Below are 21,748 nucleotides of genomic sequence, written 5' to 3'. Positions count from 1 at the left end.
AAGGAAGGAAATAATAAAGATCAGAGCAAAAATAAATGACATAGAGGCTAAAGAAACAATACAGAGGATCAATGAAACCAGGAACTGGTTCTTTGAAAAGGTAAACAAGATCGATGAACCTTTAACCAGACTGACCAAGGAAAAAAGAGAACTCAAATAAATAAAATTAGAATGAGAGTGGAGAAATGACAACTGAAACAATAGAAATACAAAATATTGTAAGAAAATACTATGAGCCCTGGCCGGTTGGCTCAGCGGTAGAGCGTCGGCCTAGCGTGCGGAGGACCTGGGTTCGATTCCTGGCCAGGGCACATAGGAGAAGCGCCCATTTGCTTCTCCACCCCTCCGCCGCGCTTTCCTCTCTGTCTCTCTCTTCCCCTCCTGCAGCGAGGCTCCATTGGAGCAAAGATGGCCCGGGCGCTGGGGATGGCTCTGTGGCCTCTGCCTCAGGCGCTAGAGTGGCTCTGGTCGCAATATGGCGACGCCCAGGATGGGCAGAGCATCGCCCCCTGGGGGGCAGAGCACCGCCCCTGGTGGGCGTGCCGGGTGGATCCCGGTCGGGCGCATGCGGGAGTCTGTCTGACTGTCTCTCCCTGTTTCCAGCTTCAGAAAAATGAAAAAAAAAAAAAAAAAAAAAAAAAAAAGAAAATACTATGAAGAACTGTATGCCAAAAAACTAGACAACCTAGATGAAATGGACAAATTCCTTGAAACATATAATCTTCCAAAAATTAATCTGGAAGAATCAGAAAACCTAAACAGACCCATTACAACAAATGAGATAGAAACAGTTATCAAAAAACTCCCAAAAAAGAAATGTCCTGGGCCTAATGGTTTTATAAGTGAATTCTACCAAATATTCAAAGAAGAAGTAACTCCTATCCTTCTCAAGCTATTTCAAAAAATTCAAGAGGAAGGAAGACTGCCAAGCTCCTTATATGAGGCGAGCATAATTCTGATTCCAAAAGCAGGCAAAGACAACACAAAGAAAGAAAATTATAGGCCAATATCCCTGATGAATTTAAATGCAAAAATCCTCAACAAAATATTAGCAAACCAGATCCAGCAATATATGAAAAAAATCATACACCACGATCAAGTGGGATTTATTCTTGGGAGGCAAGGCTGGTACAATATTCGCCAATCATTCAATGTGATTCATCACATAAAAGGAAGGAGAAAAACCACATGATAACTTCAATAGATGTAGAAAAAGCATTTGATAAAATACAGCACCCATTCATGATCAAAACTCTCAGCAAAGTGGGAATACAGGGAACATACCTCAACATGATCAAGGCTATCTATGACAAACCCAGAGCCAACATCATACTCAATGAGAAAAATTAAAAGCAATCCCCTTAAGATCAGGAACAAGGCAGGGGTGCCCCCTTTCACCACTCTTATTCAACATAGTTCTGGAAGTCTTAGCCACAGCAATCAGACAAGAAAAAAAGCCTGACCTGTGGTGGCACAGTGGCTAAAGCTTTGACCTGGAAATACTGAGGTCACCAGTTCGAAACCCTGGGCTTGCCTGGTCAAGGCACATGTGGGAGTTGATGCTTCCAGCTCCTCCCCCCCTTCTCTCTCTCTGTCTTTCCTCTCTTTCTCTCTGTCTCTGTCTCTCCCTCTCCTCTATAAAATGAATAAATTTAAAAAAATGTAAAAAAAAACAGACAAGAAAAAAAAATAAAAGGCATCCAAATTGGAAAAGAAGTAAAACTATCATTATTTGCAGATGATATGATATTATATATATAAAACCCTAAAGTCTCAGTCAAAAACTATTGGACTTGATAAATGAATTCAGCAAGGTGACAGGATATAAAATTAATACTCAGAAATCAGAGGCATTTTTATATACTAACAATGAACTGTCAGAAAGAAAAATGAAGGAAGCAATCCTCTTCACCATTGCAACTAAAAATATAAAGTACCTAGGAATAAATTTAACCAGAGAGATTAAAGACTTGTACTTGGAATATTATAAAACACTGATAAAAAGAAATCAGGTACAAAAATAAATAAATAAATAAAAAATTAAAAAAAAAAAAAAAAAAAAGGCCTTGGCTGGTTGGCTCAGCAGTAGAGCGTCGGCCTGGCGTGCGGGGGACCCGGGTTCGATTTCCGGCCAGGGCACATAGGAGAAGCGCCCATTTGCTTCTCCACCCCCCCTCCTTCCTCTCTGTCTCTCTCTTCCCCTCCCGCAGCCAAGGTTCCATTGGAGCAAAGATGGCCCGGGCGCAGGGGATGGCTCCTTGGCCTCTGCCCCAGGCGCTAGAGTGGCTCTGGTCGCAAAAGAGCGACGCCCCGGAGGGGCAGAGCATCGTCCCCTGGTGGGCAGAGCGTTGCTCCTGGTGGGAGTGCCGGGTGGATCCCGGTCGGGCGCATGCAGGAGTCTGTCTGACTGTCTCTCCCCGTTTCCAGCTTCAGAAAAATATAAAAAATAAATAAATAAATAAATAAATAAATAAATAAATAAATCAGGGAAGATAGAAACAAGTGGAATCATATACCGTGCTCATGGTTAGGAGGAATAAACATCATTAAAATATCTATACTATCCAAAGCAATTTATAAATTCAATGTAATACCAATTAAAATACCAATTTGACTTACTTCAAAGATATAGAACATAAATTCCAAAAATTTATATGGAACCAAAAGAGAACACGAATAGCCTCAACAATCTAGAAAAGGAAGAATAAAGTGGGAGGTATCACACTTCCGGATATCAAGTTATACTACAAAGCCATTGTAGTCAAAACAGCCTGGTACTGGCATAAGAACAGGCATATAGATCAATGGAACAGAACAGAGAACCCAGAAATAAACTCACACCTTTCTGGACAACTGATATTTGACAAAGGAGGTAAGAGCATACATTGAAGTAAAGACAGCCTCTTCAACAAATGGTGTTGGGAAAATTGGACAGCTACCTGCAAAAAAATGAAACTAGACCACTAACTTACATCATTCACAAAAATAAACTCAAAATGGATAAAACACTTAAATGTAAGCCGTAAAACCATAAGCATCTTAGAAAAAAAACATAGGCAGTAAGCTTTCTGACATCTCTCACAGCAATACATATGCCAATTTATCTCCAAGGGCAAGTGAAATAAAAGACAGGATAAACAAATGGGACTATATCAAACTAAAAAGTTTTTGCACAGCTAAAGACAATAAGAACAGAATAAAAAGACGAACTACACAATGGGAGAACATATTTGACAATACGTCTGATAGGGTTAATAACCAAAATTTATAAAAAACTTGTAAAACTCAATACCAGAAAGACAAATAATCCAATCAAAAAATGGGCGAAAGAAATGAATAGACACTTCTCCAAAGAGTACATACACATGGTCGATAGGCATATGAAATATGCTCAATACCACTAATCATTAGAGAAATGCAAATTAAAACCACAATGAGATATCACCTCATACCAGTTAGAATGGCACTCATCAACAAAACAATACAGAGTAAGTGCTGGCGAGGATTTGGAGAGAAGGGAACCCTCCTGCACTGCTGGTGGGAATGCATACTGGTGCAGCCACTGTGGAAAACAGTATGGAGATTCCTCAAGAAATTAAAAATCGAACTGCCTTTTGACCCAGCTATACCACTTTTAGGAATATATTCCATGAACACCATAGCACTGTTTCAAAAGAAAAATTGCACCCCCATGTTTATGGCTGCATTGTTCACAATAGCGAAGATCTGGAAACAGCCCAAGTGTCCGTCAGTGGATGAGTGGATTAAAAAGCTTTGGTACATATATACTATGGAATACTACTCAGCCATAAGAAATGATGACATCGGATCATTTACAACAACATGGATGGACCTTGATAACATTATACTGAGCGAAATAAGTAAACCAGAAAAAACTAAGAACTATATGATTCCATACATAGGTGGGACATAAAAATGAGACTCAGAGACATGGACAGGAGTGTGGGGGTTACGGGATGGGGGGAGGAGAGGGAGGGGGTTGGGGGAGGGGAGGGGCACAAAGAAAACCAGTTAGAAGGTGACGGAAGACAACTGGACTTTGGGTGATGGGAATGCAGCATAATCAAATGTCAAAATAACCTGGAGATGTTTTCTCTGAATATATGTACCCTGACTTATCAATGTCACCCCATTAAAATTAATAAAAAAAAAGAAGAAGAAAGTCTGTAAGCTTTTAGTCCTTTCCAGACTTCTCAAATAGTTGCAGGCACCTGACTTCCTTGAAATTCCAACATTGGCCTAAACCAGCAGGGTATGAACCAAAAGAAAAAAATCCAGACATACCACCTCATGCTAGCTTAAGACCCAAGTTTCTACAAAATAACAGAGCTGGGAGAAGCTATGCCTGCCCTTTCTATTCAGAATGTAGTCCCAAAGATCAAACTGATTTTTAAAATATACGCTTTGTCTCCTTAACTAAACTGTAATCACCTTCTGTGCCAAATAGCAATAGAGTTGTCTCCAAATGATACATTTAAATACCTCAGGAACTATCTTTGGATCCTTCAAATGAATGCTCTTTATTTCAAACACTACATCTGTTAGAGCATAAAATAGTTCTCTAGCTTCCCAGCAAGTATTTGTTCGATTTTTAACCAGTGCTTTAAAATACCTTTAGAGGTTTATTATTTCACAATTACTTGGGAAAAATACTACTAAATGACAGCTCATTGTGGTAGTGAATTTATAACACTAGAATAATTATTAACCTTCTAACCAAGTACCTTTTAATTAAATCATAGTATTTATAGGCTCTGGCTAGTTGGCTCAGTGGTAGAGCCTGTGGTTGTCCCAGGTTCGATTCCTGGTCAGAGCACACAGGAGAAGCAACCATCTGCTTCTCCTCCCTCCTTCACTATTCCCCTCCTGCAGCAATGGCTTGACTGGTTTGAAAGAGCTGGCCGGGGCACTGGGGATGGTTCAGTGGCGCCTCTGCCCCAGGCACTAAAAACAGCTCGGTTGCCAAGCATCAGTCCAAGATGGGCAGATCATCACCATTAGGAGACTAGTCAGGTGGATCCTGGTCGGGGAGCATGTGGGAGTCCATCTCTTTTTGTCTCCCCTCCTCTTACTTTACAATAAAAATCACAGCATTTATAAGGGGAAAAAGATTAAGCTTGTCAATAAGTTAATCTATCTTTTTACATAACTACAAAAACCATCAGTATAAAGCCATATTTATACAACATAACATTTGCATCCATATATATTTTAATGAAAGTAAAACTTATTTATGTATTAATAGTATTTTTAAAAGATAGGTGAGAGCCATTTAGTTATATTTAGAAAGACTATACATTTATTGTCATAAAATGTAATACTGAAACTAAATGCTCTCTATATTAGAGCCAGAAGTTCTTAGCCCAGGCAAAAGATGTACAACTATCATTAAGGAATATTATTCCACCTTATTAGCCTCCTGTAACAATTCTTACAATGAAATCTTAAAAGAATTCAAATCTCTCTTGCTATAAGTCTATAGACTATTTTATATCACAACCATCCCAAAACTGAACTGGTATGCTTCAGACAAATAGCTACTAGGTTCTACCACAATCATTAGACGCTTTTCCTATCTGCTAACTCAGTGAACAGGTATCTTCCTTTACTCTCAATTCCTTTCTAGGTTCCAAAACCTCTAATTCCTGTAACTATAATATTTATCAAAGACTGTCAAATAAAGGGAGATTAAATGTACCATTCTTTATATGGCCTATTTAGAAATATTCTAATTCAGATTACTTAGTACTGGGCATATAATTTATGAACATTTTTTATACTGGAACCTTGATAGAATACTAATATGAAAAGTAGTAGAACATTTTAAAAATATTGTATCAATTCATGTTGAGTATTACCACTACTATAACTGACATGAAGTTATATTTCATCAAACTTGCACAGTCATTTCCTAGCTAAAGAATATGACAAAATAAAAATAACAGTTGAGGTTTTAAATCCTAGAGTTTACAGAACATCTAATTTAACACACTTAAATCATACATAAAATCCAATTTAACACACTTAAACCATACCATGATTAATATGTAAGAACATAGATTATTATTGGGTTGAGAAACAGTCTTTACATTCCTCTTAAAAACCTCACATTTTTAAAATGAGGCAAACAACAATAATTAAAAATTTTCTATGAACAAAATAATGGCCTTTTTAAGAATGTCAAATGAATACATGAGTATCAGTTGCTAGCTCTATGAAGAAATCAGGCTAAGTCTCTACCCCCATAATAAACAGGCATTAAGGTAATCAGATCTGCCTGGCTTTGAATTCTGTTTCCAGTTTCAAAGGGTCCTTCTGTATTGCACCCTTTAAAGCAAATAGTTTATTGTTTAGTGCAGGCGTCCCCAAACTGTGGCCCATGGGCCGCATGCAGCCCCCTGAGGCCATTTATCCAGCCCACTGCACTTCCGGAAGGGGCACCTCTTTCATTGGTGGTCAGTGAGAGGAGCACTGTATGTGGTGGCCCTCCAACGGTCTGAGGGACAGTGAACTGGCCCCCTGTGTAAAAAGTTTGGGGACCCCTGGTAGTGTCATTTTCGGCAACATACAAGCTTCATAGTTACGCTATGATTTTGTAAGCTTATTATTCAAGCTCTTTGACAGTGAAAACTAAAAAAAACAAGAAAGAGTGAACTAGATTGCAATCTCAAAATAACTTACCTTTCCCATAAATGCTATGCTTAGCAAACATTGGTAATTGTTTATATACAAGAAAATTAAAAAAAAACTCAATTCATTACTAGTCCTGAAAGGCAAAATAAACTCACCAGGAGATTTCATTTTTCTATTAATCATTAGGAAACAAAAACTCAAGTGAGGTAACAGTTATCACTAGCAAAGTTCTGGTTCCATAAATCACCAAACTCTCCTATATACCTACACATACATGCTTTTGCAACTATGCAAGCATTTAAAAAAAAAAAAAAAAAGGAAAGATGCCCACAAAAGTGACATGATATGGCAGACGTGAAGGTAGAAAGGGAAAGAGGCAGGCAAGCAAAAACTGGAAAAAAGAGCAGTTAAAAACTTATGGTTCCGAGATGACGTCAGAGTAATGGCGCGGTAGGAAGCGATACCGATAAATCTCCCCCAAACTCAACAAGATCTTCAACCAGAAACAGAAAAACCTATCCTTGGAGTCTACAGATGTTTCTCAATATGGTTGAGCGAAAAATTGGCTAAATATATAATCAAACCCCAAAGGAAATAGGGAGTAAGAAATGCTCCACGTTCCTCACTAACCTAAATAGGGCTGCTTTCACTGAGAACTGAGAATATAGAAACTAAGGCAGGCAAAGGGGGTGAACAGATCCAGGCCGCGGCACAAACGGCCAAACCAGGCTGTGGCACAAGGATCCAAGCCGAGGAAAAACTTCCTGTGCCAACCCAGGCAATACAAGCTAACACTCGCGCGAAACCCAGACAAAGAAAGACAAGTGGGGCACAAACCAACGGCAAAGAAAAAATTCTCAAGGCAGCCAGGGAAAGGAAGAATACAACATATAAAGGAAGGCCTGTTCAATTATCATCAGATTTCTCAACAGAAACTCTACAAGCTAGAAGAGAGTGGATCCCAATATTTAAAGTCCTGAAAGAGAGGAACTTTCAGCCATGAATACTATACCCATCAAAGCTATCCTTCAAATATGAAGGAGAAATAAAAACATTCACAGATACAGAAAAGATGAGGGAATTTATCATGAGAAAACGCCCCACTCCAGGAATTACTAAAGGGAGTTCTCCAATCAGATACAAAGAACAACACCACCAATAAAAGCCACAAGTAAAAGCTTCAAGAAGGACACAATAAAACCAAATTTAAACTATGACAATAACAAAAGGGGGGGGAGAGGATGGAGAATAACAGTAGCAAAGGACGATGGAGTGCAAAAGTACTGCCAAAATAGTGCGCTACAATGAACAGGGTAGGAACCCTTTTCATTACTTAAAGGTAACGACCATTGAAAAACCCACCACGGAAGCACATGATTTAAAAAAGATAGCAACAGAGGAAAGATGTATGGAATACAACCAAATAAAAACAAAAGATAGAAAAACGAAAGAGAAGGATCAAACAAGACACAAAATTAACCGAAAGCAAGATATAATATGGCAATAGGGAACTCACAAGTGTCAATACTTACACTAAATGTAAACGGATTAAACTCACCAATAAAAAGACACAGAGTAGCAGAATGGATTAAAAAAGAAAATCCAACTGTATGCTGCCTACAGAAAACTCATCTAAGTAACAAGGATAAAAACAAATTCAAAGTGAAAGGCTGGAAAACAATACTCCAAGCAAATATCATCCAAAAAAAAGCAGGCATAGCAATACTCATATCTGATAATGCTGACTACAAGACAGCAAAAGTACTCAGAGACAAAAATGGCCATTTCATAATGGCTAAGGGGACACTGAATCAAGAAGACATAACAATTCTTAATATATATGCACCAAACCAAGGAGCACCAAAATATATAAGACAGCTACTTATTGACCTTAAAACAAAAACTGACAAAAATACAATCATACTTGGAGACCTCAATACACCACTGACGGTGCAAGATCGGTCATCCAAACAGAGAATCAACAAAGACATAGTGGCCTTAAACAAAACACTAGAGCACCTGGATATGATAGACATCTACAGGACATTTCATCCCAAAGTGACTGAGTTTACATTTTTCTCCAGTGTACATGGATCATTCTCAAGAATTGACCATATGTTGGGCCACAAAAACAACATCAGCAAATTCAGAAAAATCGAAGTTGTACCAAGCATATTTTCTGATCATAAAGCCTTGAAACTAGAATTCAACTGCAAAAAAGAGGAAAAAAATCCCACAAAAATGTGGAAACTAAACAACATATTTTTAAAAAATGAATGGGTCAAAGAAGAAATAAGTGCAGAGATCAAAAGATAGATACAGACTAATGAAAATGACAATACGACATATCAGAATCTATGGGATGCAGCAAAAGCAGTGATAAGAGGGAAGTTCAAATCACTTCAGGCATATATGAACAAATAAGAGAGAGCCCAAGTGAACCACTTAACTTCACACCTTAAGGAACTAGAAAAAGAAGAACAAAGAAAACCCAAAACCAGCCGAAGAAAGGAGATAATAAAAATCAGTGCAGAAATAAATGAATTAGAGAACAGAAAAACTATAGAAAAAATTAATAGAACAAGGAGCTGGTTCTTTGAAAAGATCAACAAAACTGACAAACCCTTGGCAAGACTTAACAAGGAAAAAAGAGAAAGAACTCATATAAACAAAATCCAAAATGAAAGAGGAGAAATCACCACGGACACCGTAGATATACAAAGAATTATTGTAGAATACTATGAAAAACTTTATGCCACTAAATTCAACAACCTAGAAGAAATGGATAAATTCCTAGAACAATACCACCTTCCTAGAATGAGTCAAGAAGAAGCAGAAAGCCTGAAGAGACCTATTAGTAGAGAAGAAATAGAAAAAACCATTAAAAACCTCCCCAAAAATAAAAGTCCAGGCCCAGACGGCTATACCAGCGAATTTTATCAAACATTCAGACTTAGTTCCTATTCTACTCAAAGTCTTCCAAAAAATTGAAGAAGAAGCAATACTTCCAAACACATTTTATGAGGCCAACATAACCCTCATACCAAAACCAGGCAAGGATGGCACAAAAAAAGAAAACTACAGACCAATATCTCTAATGAATACAGATGCTAAAATACTAAACAAAATACTAGCAAATCGAATACAACAACATATTAAAAAGATAATACATCATGATCAAGTGGGATTCATCCCAGAATCTCAAGGATGGTTCAACATACGTAAAACGGTTAACGTAATACACCATATCAACAAAACAAAGAACAAAAACCACATGATCTTATCAATAGATGCAGAAAAGGCTTTCGATAAAATACAACACAATTTTATGTTTAAGACTCTCAACAAAATGGGTATAGAAGGAAAATATCTCAACATGATAAAGGCCATATATGATAAACCATCAGCTAACATCATATTAAATAGCACAAAACTGAAGGCTTTCTCCCTCAAATCAGGAACAAGACAGGGTTGTCCACTCTCTCCACTCTTATTTAATGTGGCACTAGAGGTTCTAGCCAGAGCAATCAGACAAGACAAAAAAATAAAAGGCATCCATATCAGGAAAGAAGAAGTAAAGGTATCACTTTTTGCAGATGATATGATCCTATACATTGAAAACCCCAAAGAATCCACAAAAAGACTACTAGAAACAGTAAGCCAATACAATAAAGTCGCAGGATACAAAATTAACATACAGAAGTCTATAGCCTTTCTATATGCCAACAATGAAACATTTGAGAACAAACTCAAAAGAATAATCCCCTTCACGGTTGCAACAAAAGAAATAAAATACTTAGGAATAAAATAACAAAGAATGTAAAGGACTTATATAATGAAAACTATAAACCATTGTTAAGGGAAATCAAAAAAGATATAATGAGATGGAAGAATATTCCTTGTTCTTGGTTAGGAAGAATAAATATAATCAAGATGGCCATATTACCCAAAGCAATATACAAATTTAATGCAATTTCCATCAAAATTCCAAAGACATTTTTTAAAGAAATGGAGCAAAAAATCATCAGATTTATATGGAAGTGTAAAAAACCCCAAATAGCCAAAGCAATACTAAAGAAGAAGAATGAAGCTGGGGGCATTACAATACCTGACTTCAAACTATATTATAAGGCCACGACAATCAAAACAGCATGGTATTGGCAGAAGAATAGACACTCAGACCAATGGAACAGAATAGAAAACCCAGAAATAAAACCACATATATATAGTCAAATAAGTTTTGATAAAGGGGCCAACAACACACAATGGAGGAAAGAAAGCCTCTTCCATAAATGGTGCTGGGAAAACTGGAAAGCCACATGCAAAAGAATGAAACTGGACTACAGTTTGTCCCCCTGTACGAAAATTAACTCAAAATGGATCGAAAATCTAAACATAAGACCTGACACAATAAAGTACATAGAAGAAGACATAGGTACTCAACTCATGGACCTGGGTTTTAAAGAGCATTTTATGAATTTGACTCCACAGGCAAGAGAAGTGAAGGCAAAAATTAATGAATGGGACTACATCAGACTAAGAAGTTTTTGCTCAGCAAGAGAAACTGATAACAAAATAAACAGAAAGCCAACTAAATGGGAAATGATATTTTCAAACAACAGCTCAGATAAGGGCCTAATATCCAAAATATACAAAGAACTCATAAAACTCAACAACAAACAAACAAACAATCCAATAAAAAAATGGGAAGAGGACATGAACAGACACTTCTCCCAGGAAGAAATACAAATGGCCAACAGATATAAGATGCTCATCTTCATTAGTTATTAGAGAAGTGCAAATCAAAACTGCAATGAGATACCACCTCACACCTGTTAGATTAGCTATTATTAACAAGACAGGTAATAGCAAATGTTGGAGAGGCTGTGGAGAAAAAGGAACTCTCATACACTGTTGGTGGGAATGTATAGTAGTACAACCATTATGGAAGAAAGTATGGTGGTTCTTCAACAAACTGAAAATAGAACTACCTTATGACCCAGCAATCCCTCTACTGGGTATATACCCCAAAAACTCAGAAACATTGATACGTAAAGACACATGCAGCCCCATGTTCACTGCAGCACTGTTCACAGTGGCCAGGGCATGAAAACAACCAAAAAGCCCGTCAATAGATGATTGTATAAAGAAGATATGGCACATATACACTATGGAATACTACTCAGCCATAAGAAATGATGTCATCGGATCATTTACAGCAAAATGGTGGGATCTTGATAACATTATACGAAGTGAAATAAGTAAATCAGAAAAAACCAGGAACTGCATTATTCCATACTTAGGTGGGACATAAAAGTGAGACTAAGAGACATTGATAAGAGTGTGGTGGTTACGGGGGGAGGAGGGAGAGGTAGAGGGAAAGGGGAAGTGGGAGGGGCACAAAGAAAACTAGATTGAAGGTGATAGAGAACAATCTGACTTTGGGTGATGGGTATGTAACATAATTGAACGACAAGATAACCTGGACATGTTATCTTTGAATATATGTATCCTGATTTATTGATGTTGCCCCATTAAAAAAATAAAATTATTAATAAACAAAAACAAAAACAAAAAAACTTATGGTTCCAAAATAAATAAATAAAAAAACTTATGGTTCCACTTATATATGTAAAATATATATAGACAGATATAAAACATGTTATGTGTCTTATTTGCATAAAAAATTAGGAGGAAAGTATGCAATTAAATATATAATAGCTGCATTATTAAATGAAAAAGAAAAAACCCCACAAATGCATACGGTATTCTATCACAGGAAAGACAAACCATTTAAGTTTTTATCAGGCAAGAGAAAAGTGAAAGAAGCTAATATTAATTCTTCCAATGGGATGAAACTGGAAAGGGATCTTTGCTTCATACCTTGTTCAATTGTACTATTTTACTTTAAACAACATAAGACTTTTGTAATTGAAAAATAGAAAAATATTTATGCTTGTGTATTTTGTTATTCAAAAATACATACCTTGACCTTGCCACACTTTAGAAGGTATTACTAATATTTTGTCACAAGATGCAGAAGGCTGAATCCACCGCCAAACTAGAAAATCCGCACCACCTATTCTTCGTGTTTCTGTGCGAACTCTAGACTCGTTAGCAGCAAGGAAGTCAACAGCTCTATCCCAGACTTTCTTCATTTTTTTCCTATTATGTGAACAAAATGACTATCATCTTGTCTTGTCATCCTTTTCAAATATTAGTAATTGAAGGTAATGTTTATTGTAACTCTGGCTGTTCTCATCATGCTTACAAAGTTTAAAAAGAAAAATATATAGATGCTTGAACCTCACCTAAGATTTACTGAATTTTGATCTCTAGAGGTGGAGCATAAGCATCATTCTTTTTTCCCCCTAAAACAGGGGTCTCAAACTCAACTCAGCATGTGGGCCGCAGAGCAAGATCACAGCCGTTCGGCGGGCCGCCCTAGGTCTACAAAAGGCAACTGTTACGCAACACTTTTCTCACTGCAGTTGAAAACAAAAAAAAATCAGTACAACAAGCACAATCCGGGCCGCGAGTTTGAGACCCCTGCCCTAAAACTTCTACTGATGACCCTAATGTGTTACTAGGGTTAAGAACACTGCTTTAACATATGGCATCCTCTCGTATTTTCAAGAAGTTAGTTCTTTTACTTAAAAAGCTCTGTTATCAAGGTAAAGTATTTAAAAACATTACTAATAAAACATCACTGGCTACTGTCTCTGTTTTTCTATCAAGATGAAAGTAAAAGAAATAAGGTAGGGATTGAAAACAGAGAATTGAATGTGTAAGAAAGAATGGTTTAGACACCTAGTTTTCTATTTTGCCACTCAAAATCAGGAAGATAACAGAAGAGAATTTGTAAAAAAAAGAATAATTTCAAGAACAAAAAAAGCCTGCAGAGCAAAAGAGGTCTAGCTAAGAAGGGTCACAACTCTCAATATAATTTCCACAAGTACAGAAAACATCAACATTCAATTCATTTTGCTTGGAACACACCTGTCACAAGGCTGTATTAAGGAATCTTGCACATGTGGAATAGGCAAGAAAGGTTGTAAATCTTTGTTTTCTTGGCAAGCTTCATTATGACTTCGTAAAACATCTAAAAGTAAATAAAACAAATTTACAAATAAATCAATCACTGGTTATCATTTTATAGTTTATCACATAATGGTATTCTAGAAGTAGTTTATTCAAAAATACTATACCTATAATCTTTACCACCATATCATACATCTGTCTTGTTTCCTCTTCCTCTTTTGTCCAGCGAAATTTCATGTAACGCAGAACGACACAAACCATCCCTACACCTGCAATAATCATTTATTTGCGTTTTAAAAATTGTGGTCAGGAGCGTTCAGTAAAATTCATTGCAGAAAAAAAAAGAAGAAAACTTAGGACAGTTTCTACAGTAATTATTTTAACTGCCATAACAGGATAATGAAATGAGCCTTCAAGATAGTGCATGGCATTTGCTACATAATTAAAACTACACAGAAAAATTTAATATTAAACACAATCCAGAATTTAGCTTAATGTCACTTCTTCTGCTATGTTGACAACTGAACATTATTTTTCAATCCTTTTAAAAAATTTTTCCATTGATGAGAAAGAGAAAAAACAGAAGGGGGAGGAAGAGACATGACGGGAGGAGGAGGGGGAGGGGGAAGAGAGAAGCATCAACTTGTTATTCTACTCAGTTCTTCCATTTAGTTGTGCATCATTGGTTGCTTCTCATATGTGCCCTGACCAGGGACCCAACCAGCAACCTAAGCACACCAGGTTGATGCTCAATCCATTGAACAACCAAACAGGGCTGTTTTTTCAATCTTTAAGTTTTTCTTTTTCAATTTTCAAAACTGAACATTTAAATTCTAACTATAAATTTTTAAAAACAAAATAGCATAACTATGTTTCACACACTTTTTCCTTTACAGCTTTAAACTATTAGAAAAGTGAGTCTATTCAAACTGTAAACATACCATATCTTACATTATTTTTAAGGACCTGGAACAGAAAAAAAGAAGAAACCCTCCTAAATTCATATTATCAATGAAAATAGTCACACAAAATCTAGGAATCTAAATAAAAATTTTAATTCAAATAAATAATATTTCTTAAATTAAAAAATAGTTTATTATTATTTATTTTTATTAAGTGAGAAGTACGAAGGCAGAGAGACTCCCACATGTGCCCCAACCAGTATCCAACCAGCATCCTACCAGGCAATGCTCTGCCATCTGGGGCTGTTGCTCTGTTGCTCAGCAACTGAGCTATTTTATCACCTGAAGCGAGGCCATGGAACCATCCTCAGTGCCCAGGGCCAACTTGCTCCAACCAAGCCATGGCAGCAGGAGGTAGAGGTAGAGAGAGAGAGAGAGAGAGAGAGAGAGAGAGAGAGAGAGAGAGAGAGAGAGAGAGAAGAGGAGAGGGGAAGGGTATAGAAGCCGATGGTCGCTTCTCCTGTGTGCCCTGACTAGGCATCAAACCCAGGACATCCACATGCCAGACTGATGCTTTAGCACTGAACCAACTGGCCAGGGTTTTAAAAAATAATTTTAATAAACTTAATTAATAATATTTAATTTAAAAACTAAACTTAATTTTTATATTTTCCTGTTCTATTTTCTGAAGTATATTTACTATACCTGCCTTTCTTTGACATTTGTATGGCAAAGTTTTATTCCCACTTCTCCGTATAAGTTCTATTTTCTAAATTGGTACTGACATTATCATCAAAGAAATAAATTCTCAACCCTGGCATTTGATGATATACAGGCACAAAAATTCTAGAATACAATGCATCTTCTTTCTCATTCTTATAACTTACCCAAACATAACAACAATAACCTGTGACTGACAGTAACAAAAGCACGTCGAAAACGACACCAGAAAGACATCTGTGGTCTTGTGGATTGTAAAAACTGCACATCCGTTATATTTGTCAATTGTTCCTCAGGGCTATAACCGACACACCTATTTAAAAATAATTAAGGGAGAGTTTAGAGGCAAAATCACTTCTTACATTACAAAATTATCAAAGTGGAAAGCAAATCCTTTACCTTATTCCAACATCTTTTCCATTTTCAAAAATCCACTGTAATGAGACGTTAAATATATCTTCATATTCAGGACCTAAATCCTAATAAAAAAGTAGAGAACACAACTAACTATTCTTAATAATTTACATTTTCTTGACTCTATATTTAAGCTATCCTATAATTAACATACTTTGCATAACACTTTAAATTACATAGGATAGCAAAAGTTTATTATTCACTACAGAAAAGTATAAGGAAAAAAATTACCATTTCCCCCCACCCTACGATAACCTGTATTAATATTTTGCTATTTTCTTTTGTTTTTTCACATTTACAGATTTGGATTTTTTTTTGGTAATAACTTGTTTTTTAAAGCATTATCAAAAGAGTTCGTCACTTTTTAAAAAATAGAAAACTATTTTTAGATAAACAAATTACAAAATGTTTAGGCTGGTCCATTTCACAGACATTTTCTCAAGTGAATAAAGTAGGCCTGTCAACTCAAAAAACACCTGACCATATATTAATAATGACAAAATTCAAGCTTTGAAGTGCTAAGCAGAAGTTTGAAAAACTGTATCCATAACTATGAGCCTAACACAATTTTACAATACTTGAAAACCCTTGCAACAAAACTGGTGTGATATTAACAACCATGATATTTGGGTATGGCATAATAAAATGGGCCAACATTTGGAAGATTTACATAACCCGATAACCAGTATTTTCCAAATGGTCAATACACGAGTTATAAAATCTTGTACAGCTAAAAGATCCATTCTAATGCAAAACAGACCAATAGACTTGAAAGATTGAGTATGAAAAATTTCAAATATGGTTTCAAATTTCACACGGAAACTAATCTTTAAGAAAGTACTATTTGTAGAGAATTAATGTGGTATCAAAAAATATCTACAATTATCTGAAATACTTTTCCCTGTTCTGACTACATATCTGCGTAAGGCTAGACTTTCTTGATGTACTTCAACCACAACGTCACAACAGATTGAATGAAGAAGCATATATGAGAAACAATTTGCCTTTTTTTTTTTTTAATTTTAGAGAGGAGAGAGAGAGAGAGAGAGAGAGAGAGAGAGAGAGAGAGAGAAAGGAAGGAGAGGAACAGGAAGCATCATCAACTCATAGTAGTTGCTTCTCATAGGTGCCTTGACCAGGCAAGCCTGGGGTTTCAAACTGGTGACCTCAGCATTCCAGGTCGACACTTTACCCACTGCATCACCACTGGTCGGACAATTTGTCTTTTATTAAGTTAGACATTAAAGAAATTTGCAAAAAATGTAAAATAACGCCACTTCTCACTAAAGTTTTATTTGGAAAGTAGTTATTTTTTTCATAAAAATATATTACATTAACATATAATATTTTAAACAATTTATATTGTTTTTATTTCTAATATGGGAAATATGTACGTAAGTGTGTGTGTGTGTGTGTATGTGTGTGTGTGTGTGTGTGTATCCACAAGCAAAAATTATTAAGGGACTTCAGTAATTTTAGGAGTGCAAAAGGATCCTGAAATTAAAGAGTTTCAAAACTGCTGTACATGGGTGGATTATGCATTTTTTAAATCAAATTGTTAAAAACAAAAGTGGCACCATACTGTATCTACTGTTTTTCACAGAATTAGGTAATGTGTTATTGTCAGTACAGATGGAACAATTCCATTTTTCCAACAAAATGGTATTCCATATACTTATCTTAAACTATTCAATCAACCCTTTATTAATGAACATTTAGTGTTTCCGGTTATTTTAATATCTCAAATAATACTTACCTTATTCCAACACCTTGAAACACCTTGAAAATTCTTTCATTATTTATGGAGGATTCACTATGCATTCGGTACTGTTCTAGGACCTAGAGATGTAGCACTAAACAAAACACTTAAAATTCCCTATGCTTGTGCCTGACCAGGGGTGGCACAGTGAACAACAGAGTGTCGATCTGGGACACTGAGGTCCCATAATCGAAACCCTGAGGTCACTGGCTTGAGCAAGGGAATCACTGGCTCAGCTTGAGCCCCCACACCCCTCCAAGTCAAGGCATGTATAAGAAGCAATCAATGAACTAAAGTGATACAACTACGAGCTGATTCTTCTCATCTCTCTCCCTTTCTGTATTTCTCTCTCAAAAAACAAAAAAAAACCCAAAAATCCCTATGCATGTAGAGCTTATGTTTTCCTCAAAGATATGTCTTCATGTACTTTTTGAAGTGCAAAAAAATGAATTTCTAAAAGAAAAATAAGTCAGTTTTAAAAATCCCTTAAGAAAAGAATATTTGTAAGTAATAGATACCGGTATTACATTTTTTCAACAGATTCTTCAATGGCACTGGAAATCACAAGGTTTTCATTTAATCAGTAAACTTACTTCCTAATATGAAATTGGTAATAATTTAATGTATAAATTTTGAAAATGTAATAAAAGTTATATAAACGAACTAATGTTGCTAGGCATTATTATTTATATGTAACTACTACCAGGACTTTTAGATGGTAGAGATAACTACAGGCTAGTATTTGAAAAAAGAAAAAGTGTGATCATGTCAGTATTATTTATAAATATTTAACAAATGAGAAATGGTTTATAAATGAAATAATTTCAGTGAGATAGTATGAATTAAGAAATAATCACGCTGAGAACTAAATAGCTATATGTTTAAAATAGCAAAACCATAACATTCAATTATTTATAACTACAAAAGATATGTACTTGTGAGTAAAAACTAGAAAATGAAGTAATTTTTAAGTTTTTATGTTGCTTTGAAATATTACACAATAAAATGATTATAAAAATAATCAGGGTGCCCTGGCTGGACAGCTCAGTTGGTTAGAGCATCATTATCAAGTCCAGAGGTTCCTGGTTCAATCCCCAGTCAGGGCAAATGAAGGGACAGATCAGTGTTTCTATCTCTCTCACTCTCTCCCTTCTTCTAAAATAAATTTTAAAAAATTCTCAGGCAATTATTGTTTTGGTATAAATATTTTACTAGAAATCACTGTGTATAACTAAACATCAAACAGCATTCATAATCATTGCTCTAAAACAGTGGTCCCCAACCTTTTTTGGGCCATGGACTGGTTTAATGTCAGAAAATATTTTCACCCACTGGCCTTTAGGGTGGGACGGATAAATGCACAAAATAAAATTATGCGACCGGCGTAAAAACTGGTATTTTTAAATATAATTGTCAAACTTACGAGACAAGCGTCAAGAATGAGTCTTAGACGGATGTAACAGAGGGAATCTGGTCATTTTTTAAAAATAAAACATCGTTCAGACTTAAATATAAATAAAACGGAAATAATGTAAGTTATTTATTCTTTCTCTGTGGACCGGTACCAAATGGCCCACGGACTGGTACCGGTCCGCGGCCTGGGGGTTGGGGACCCCTGCTCTAAAACTAGAGAAGAAAAGAAAAACTCTGATGAAGCAGCATCAAGAGAACATACTTCTAACTAAACTGCATGGATCAGGATTATATACTATAAAGCAGTGGTCCCCAACCTTTTTTGAGCCAAGAACTGGTTTAATGTCAGAAAATATTTTCACAGACCAGCCAGCCTTTAGGGTGGGACAGATAAATGTATCACGTGACCGAGACTAGCGTCAAGAGTGAGTCTTAGACGGATGTAACAGAGGGAATCTGGTCATTTTAAAAAAATAAAACATCGTTCAGACTTAAATATAAATAAAATGGAAATAATGTAAGTTATTTATTCTTTCTCTGTGGACCGGTACCAAATGGTCCACGGACCGGTACCAGTCCACGGCCCGGGGGTTGGGAACCACTGCTATAAAGCACCAGCTACAGCATTTCCCCTTATCCTTGGCTTCATTTTCCTCAGTTTCAGTAACCTGTGGTAAATCCTGATCCAAAATATTAAATGGAAAATTCCAGAAATAAACAATTCAATAAACATTTCGTAAGTTTTAAACTGCCTGCCATTCTGAGTCTGTGATGAAATCTCATGCCATCTCCACTCCGTCCCAACCAGGATGTGAGTCATCCTTCTGTCCAGTGCATCCATGACACATATGTTCCCTGCCACTCAAGTCGCTAAGCAGCCTTTCCAATGATCAGATCAACCATCACAGTATTGCAGTATTTGTGTTCAAGTAACTTATTTAATAGTGGCCCCAAAGTACAAGAGTAGTGATGCTGGCAATTGGGATATGCCAAAGAGAAGCCATAAAGTGCTTCCTTTAACTGAAAAGGTGAAAGCTCTCCACTTAGTAAGAAAAAAAATCGTATGGTGAGGTTGCTAAGATCTGTAATAAAAACAAATCTCTTCATGAAAAATGTGAAAAAAGAAAAAGAAATTCATGCTAATTTTGCTGTCACACCTCACTATGGCCACAGTGTATAAGTCTTTAGTAAAATGAAAAAGGCATTCAGTTTGTGGGTGGAAGACATGAACAGAAAACACGTACTGATTGATAACAACATATTGCACCAGAAAGCATTGAGCTTATACCAGTGGTTCTCAAAGTGTGCGCCAGGGCATGTTTCTTATAAACACAAGAATGAAAAAACTTAACACATTCACACGGGGACCTGTTGAATTTACTAAATCTTAGTAAGAATGTATCTTTATATATAAAAAGATATCTTTTTTGTCATTTGTTAATTTTTTAACCCCTTTTTTACAAATTCTAAAAAGCGTAACTCAAAAAATGTAACATAAAAATGTTTTTTTAATGTCAGAATAAATTTAATTTTGTCATATTTATTTCATTTAATTACCATAAAAGCACACTTGGACTTTATATTTTTTCTTTAATATTTGACTTATTATAACATATTTCTCAGAAATTTGTATATAGTGTGCCTACAATTATTTGTAGGATTTTAAATGCGCCCCGACTTCAAAACGTTTAAGAACCACTGGTTTATATAAAGCCTTCAGCAAATGATCCTCTGAAAATAGTGACCACATTCACTTGACTTTTATTAAGTTCATTTTAATAATTATTCTATTTTATTACTAAATTTCTTCTGGCTTATGCTAAATTAAACAGTTCATACTATCACTGTAGCATAAAAAGCATCTACCTAATTTTAAGAGCCTAGTGTATTATTATTCTGTTTTTGTAGCCACATGGCAAGGAAAGCTGTTAAGTTAGGCAGGGGTAGGCCAACTACCTCCGTAAAAGGCCAGAGGAAATATTTTAAGCTTCATAGCCATATACATTTGTGACATTTAAAAAAAAATTTATGGATTTGAGAGAGAGAGAAGAGGGAGAGAGGGGGAAAACGAGAAAGAGAAACTGGATGACTCTTGTATGTGCCCTGACCAGGGAATGAATGAACCTGCAATCTTGGCATATTAGGACAATGTTCTAATCAAATGAGCTATCCAGCCAGGCTTCTGTCCTATTTTCAAAATAAACAACATTTAAAAACATTGTAAAACCACAGTTAGCAGGCCATACAAAATTAGGCCCATGGGCAATAGTTTGCCAACCCCTAAGTTAAAGCATTTCCACCTCATAAAACACCCATTTTCTAATCACTGATGATAAAAATCAGGATAAAACTAAGTTTTTAATTTTCAAAGCAGGTTTATTATTATTACTTATTATTATTTACAAATAGGCTATAGTTCAGTCAACAAACTACTGACTGTTTCATATAAATCTTTCTGAATTCAAAGCATGTTTTCCCAAATCTTTAACAAATCTATTTTAACTAATTGTGTGTGTACATGTGCACGTACGTGCACACACACACACACACACTCATGATTCCCAATCCCAAATTTACATTATTTTCAAAATAACTGGCTAAAATATGTATTTTAAAACCCATGTTAGATGCTTTGAACTAGTATTACAGTTTCAAAGTACAAAAATAATACTGTTCCTATAAAAGACTAAGCTCATTTTTAAAAAAACAATAAAACATTAATAAGAAGGGGAAAAGATACTGGTATGGGAAAAAGTCAAGTAAATATTAAAAACCTACTGGAGACAGTTCACAAAATGGGTATTTTACATGTTAATAATAGCTATGAGGCTTTCCAGCAATCAAT

At 35.8% G+C, this 21,748-nt stretch overlaps 1 protein-coding gene across 2 annotated transcripts in view; it reads right to left on the bottom strand.

Annotated features, from left to right (window-relative positions):
- The window catches only part of LEMD3 (LEM domain containing 3), a 95,917-nt gene that overhangs the window by 11,025 nt on the left and 63,144 nt on the right, over positions 1-21,748 (bottom strand). For both annotated transcript variants that reach the window (XM_066369844.1, XM_066369843.1), the window contains 5 exons: positions 15,717-15,796; positions 15,485-15,630; positions 13,863-13,964; positions 13,654-13,756; positions 12,641-12,819 (listed from right to left, as the gene is read on the bottom strand). In XM_066369844.1, the coding sequence (XP_066225941.1) occupies positions 12,641-12,819; positions 13,654-13,756; positions 13,863-13,964; positions 15,485-15,630; positions 15,717-15,796 (610 nt within the window). The remainder of the gene's footprint in view (positions 1-12,640; positions 12,820-13,653; positions 13,757-13,862; positions 13,965-15,484; positions 15,631-15,716; positions 15,797-21,748) is intronic.

This window comes from Saccopteryx leptura, chromosome 2 (assembly GCF_036850995.1).
Source record: "Saccopteryx leptura isolate mSacLep1 chromosome 2, mSacLep1_pri_phased_curated, whole genome shotgun sequence".
Taxonomy (NCBI): domain Eukaryota; kingdom Metazoa; phylum Chordata; class Mammalia; order Chiroptera; family Emballonuridae; genus Saccopteryx; species Saccopteryx leptura.
This window is presented reverse-complemented; position numbering and strand designations above follow the sequence as displayed.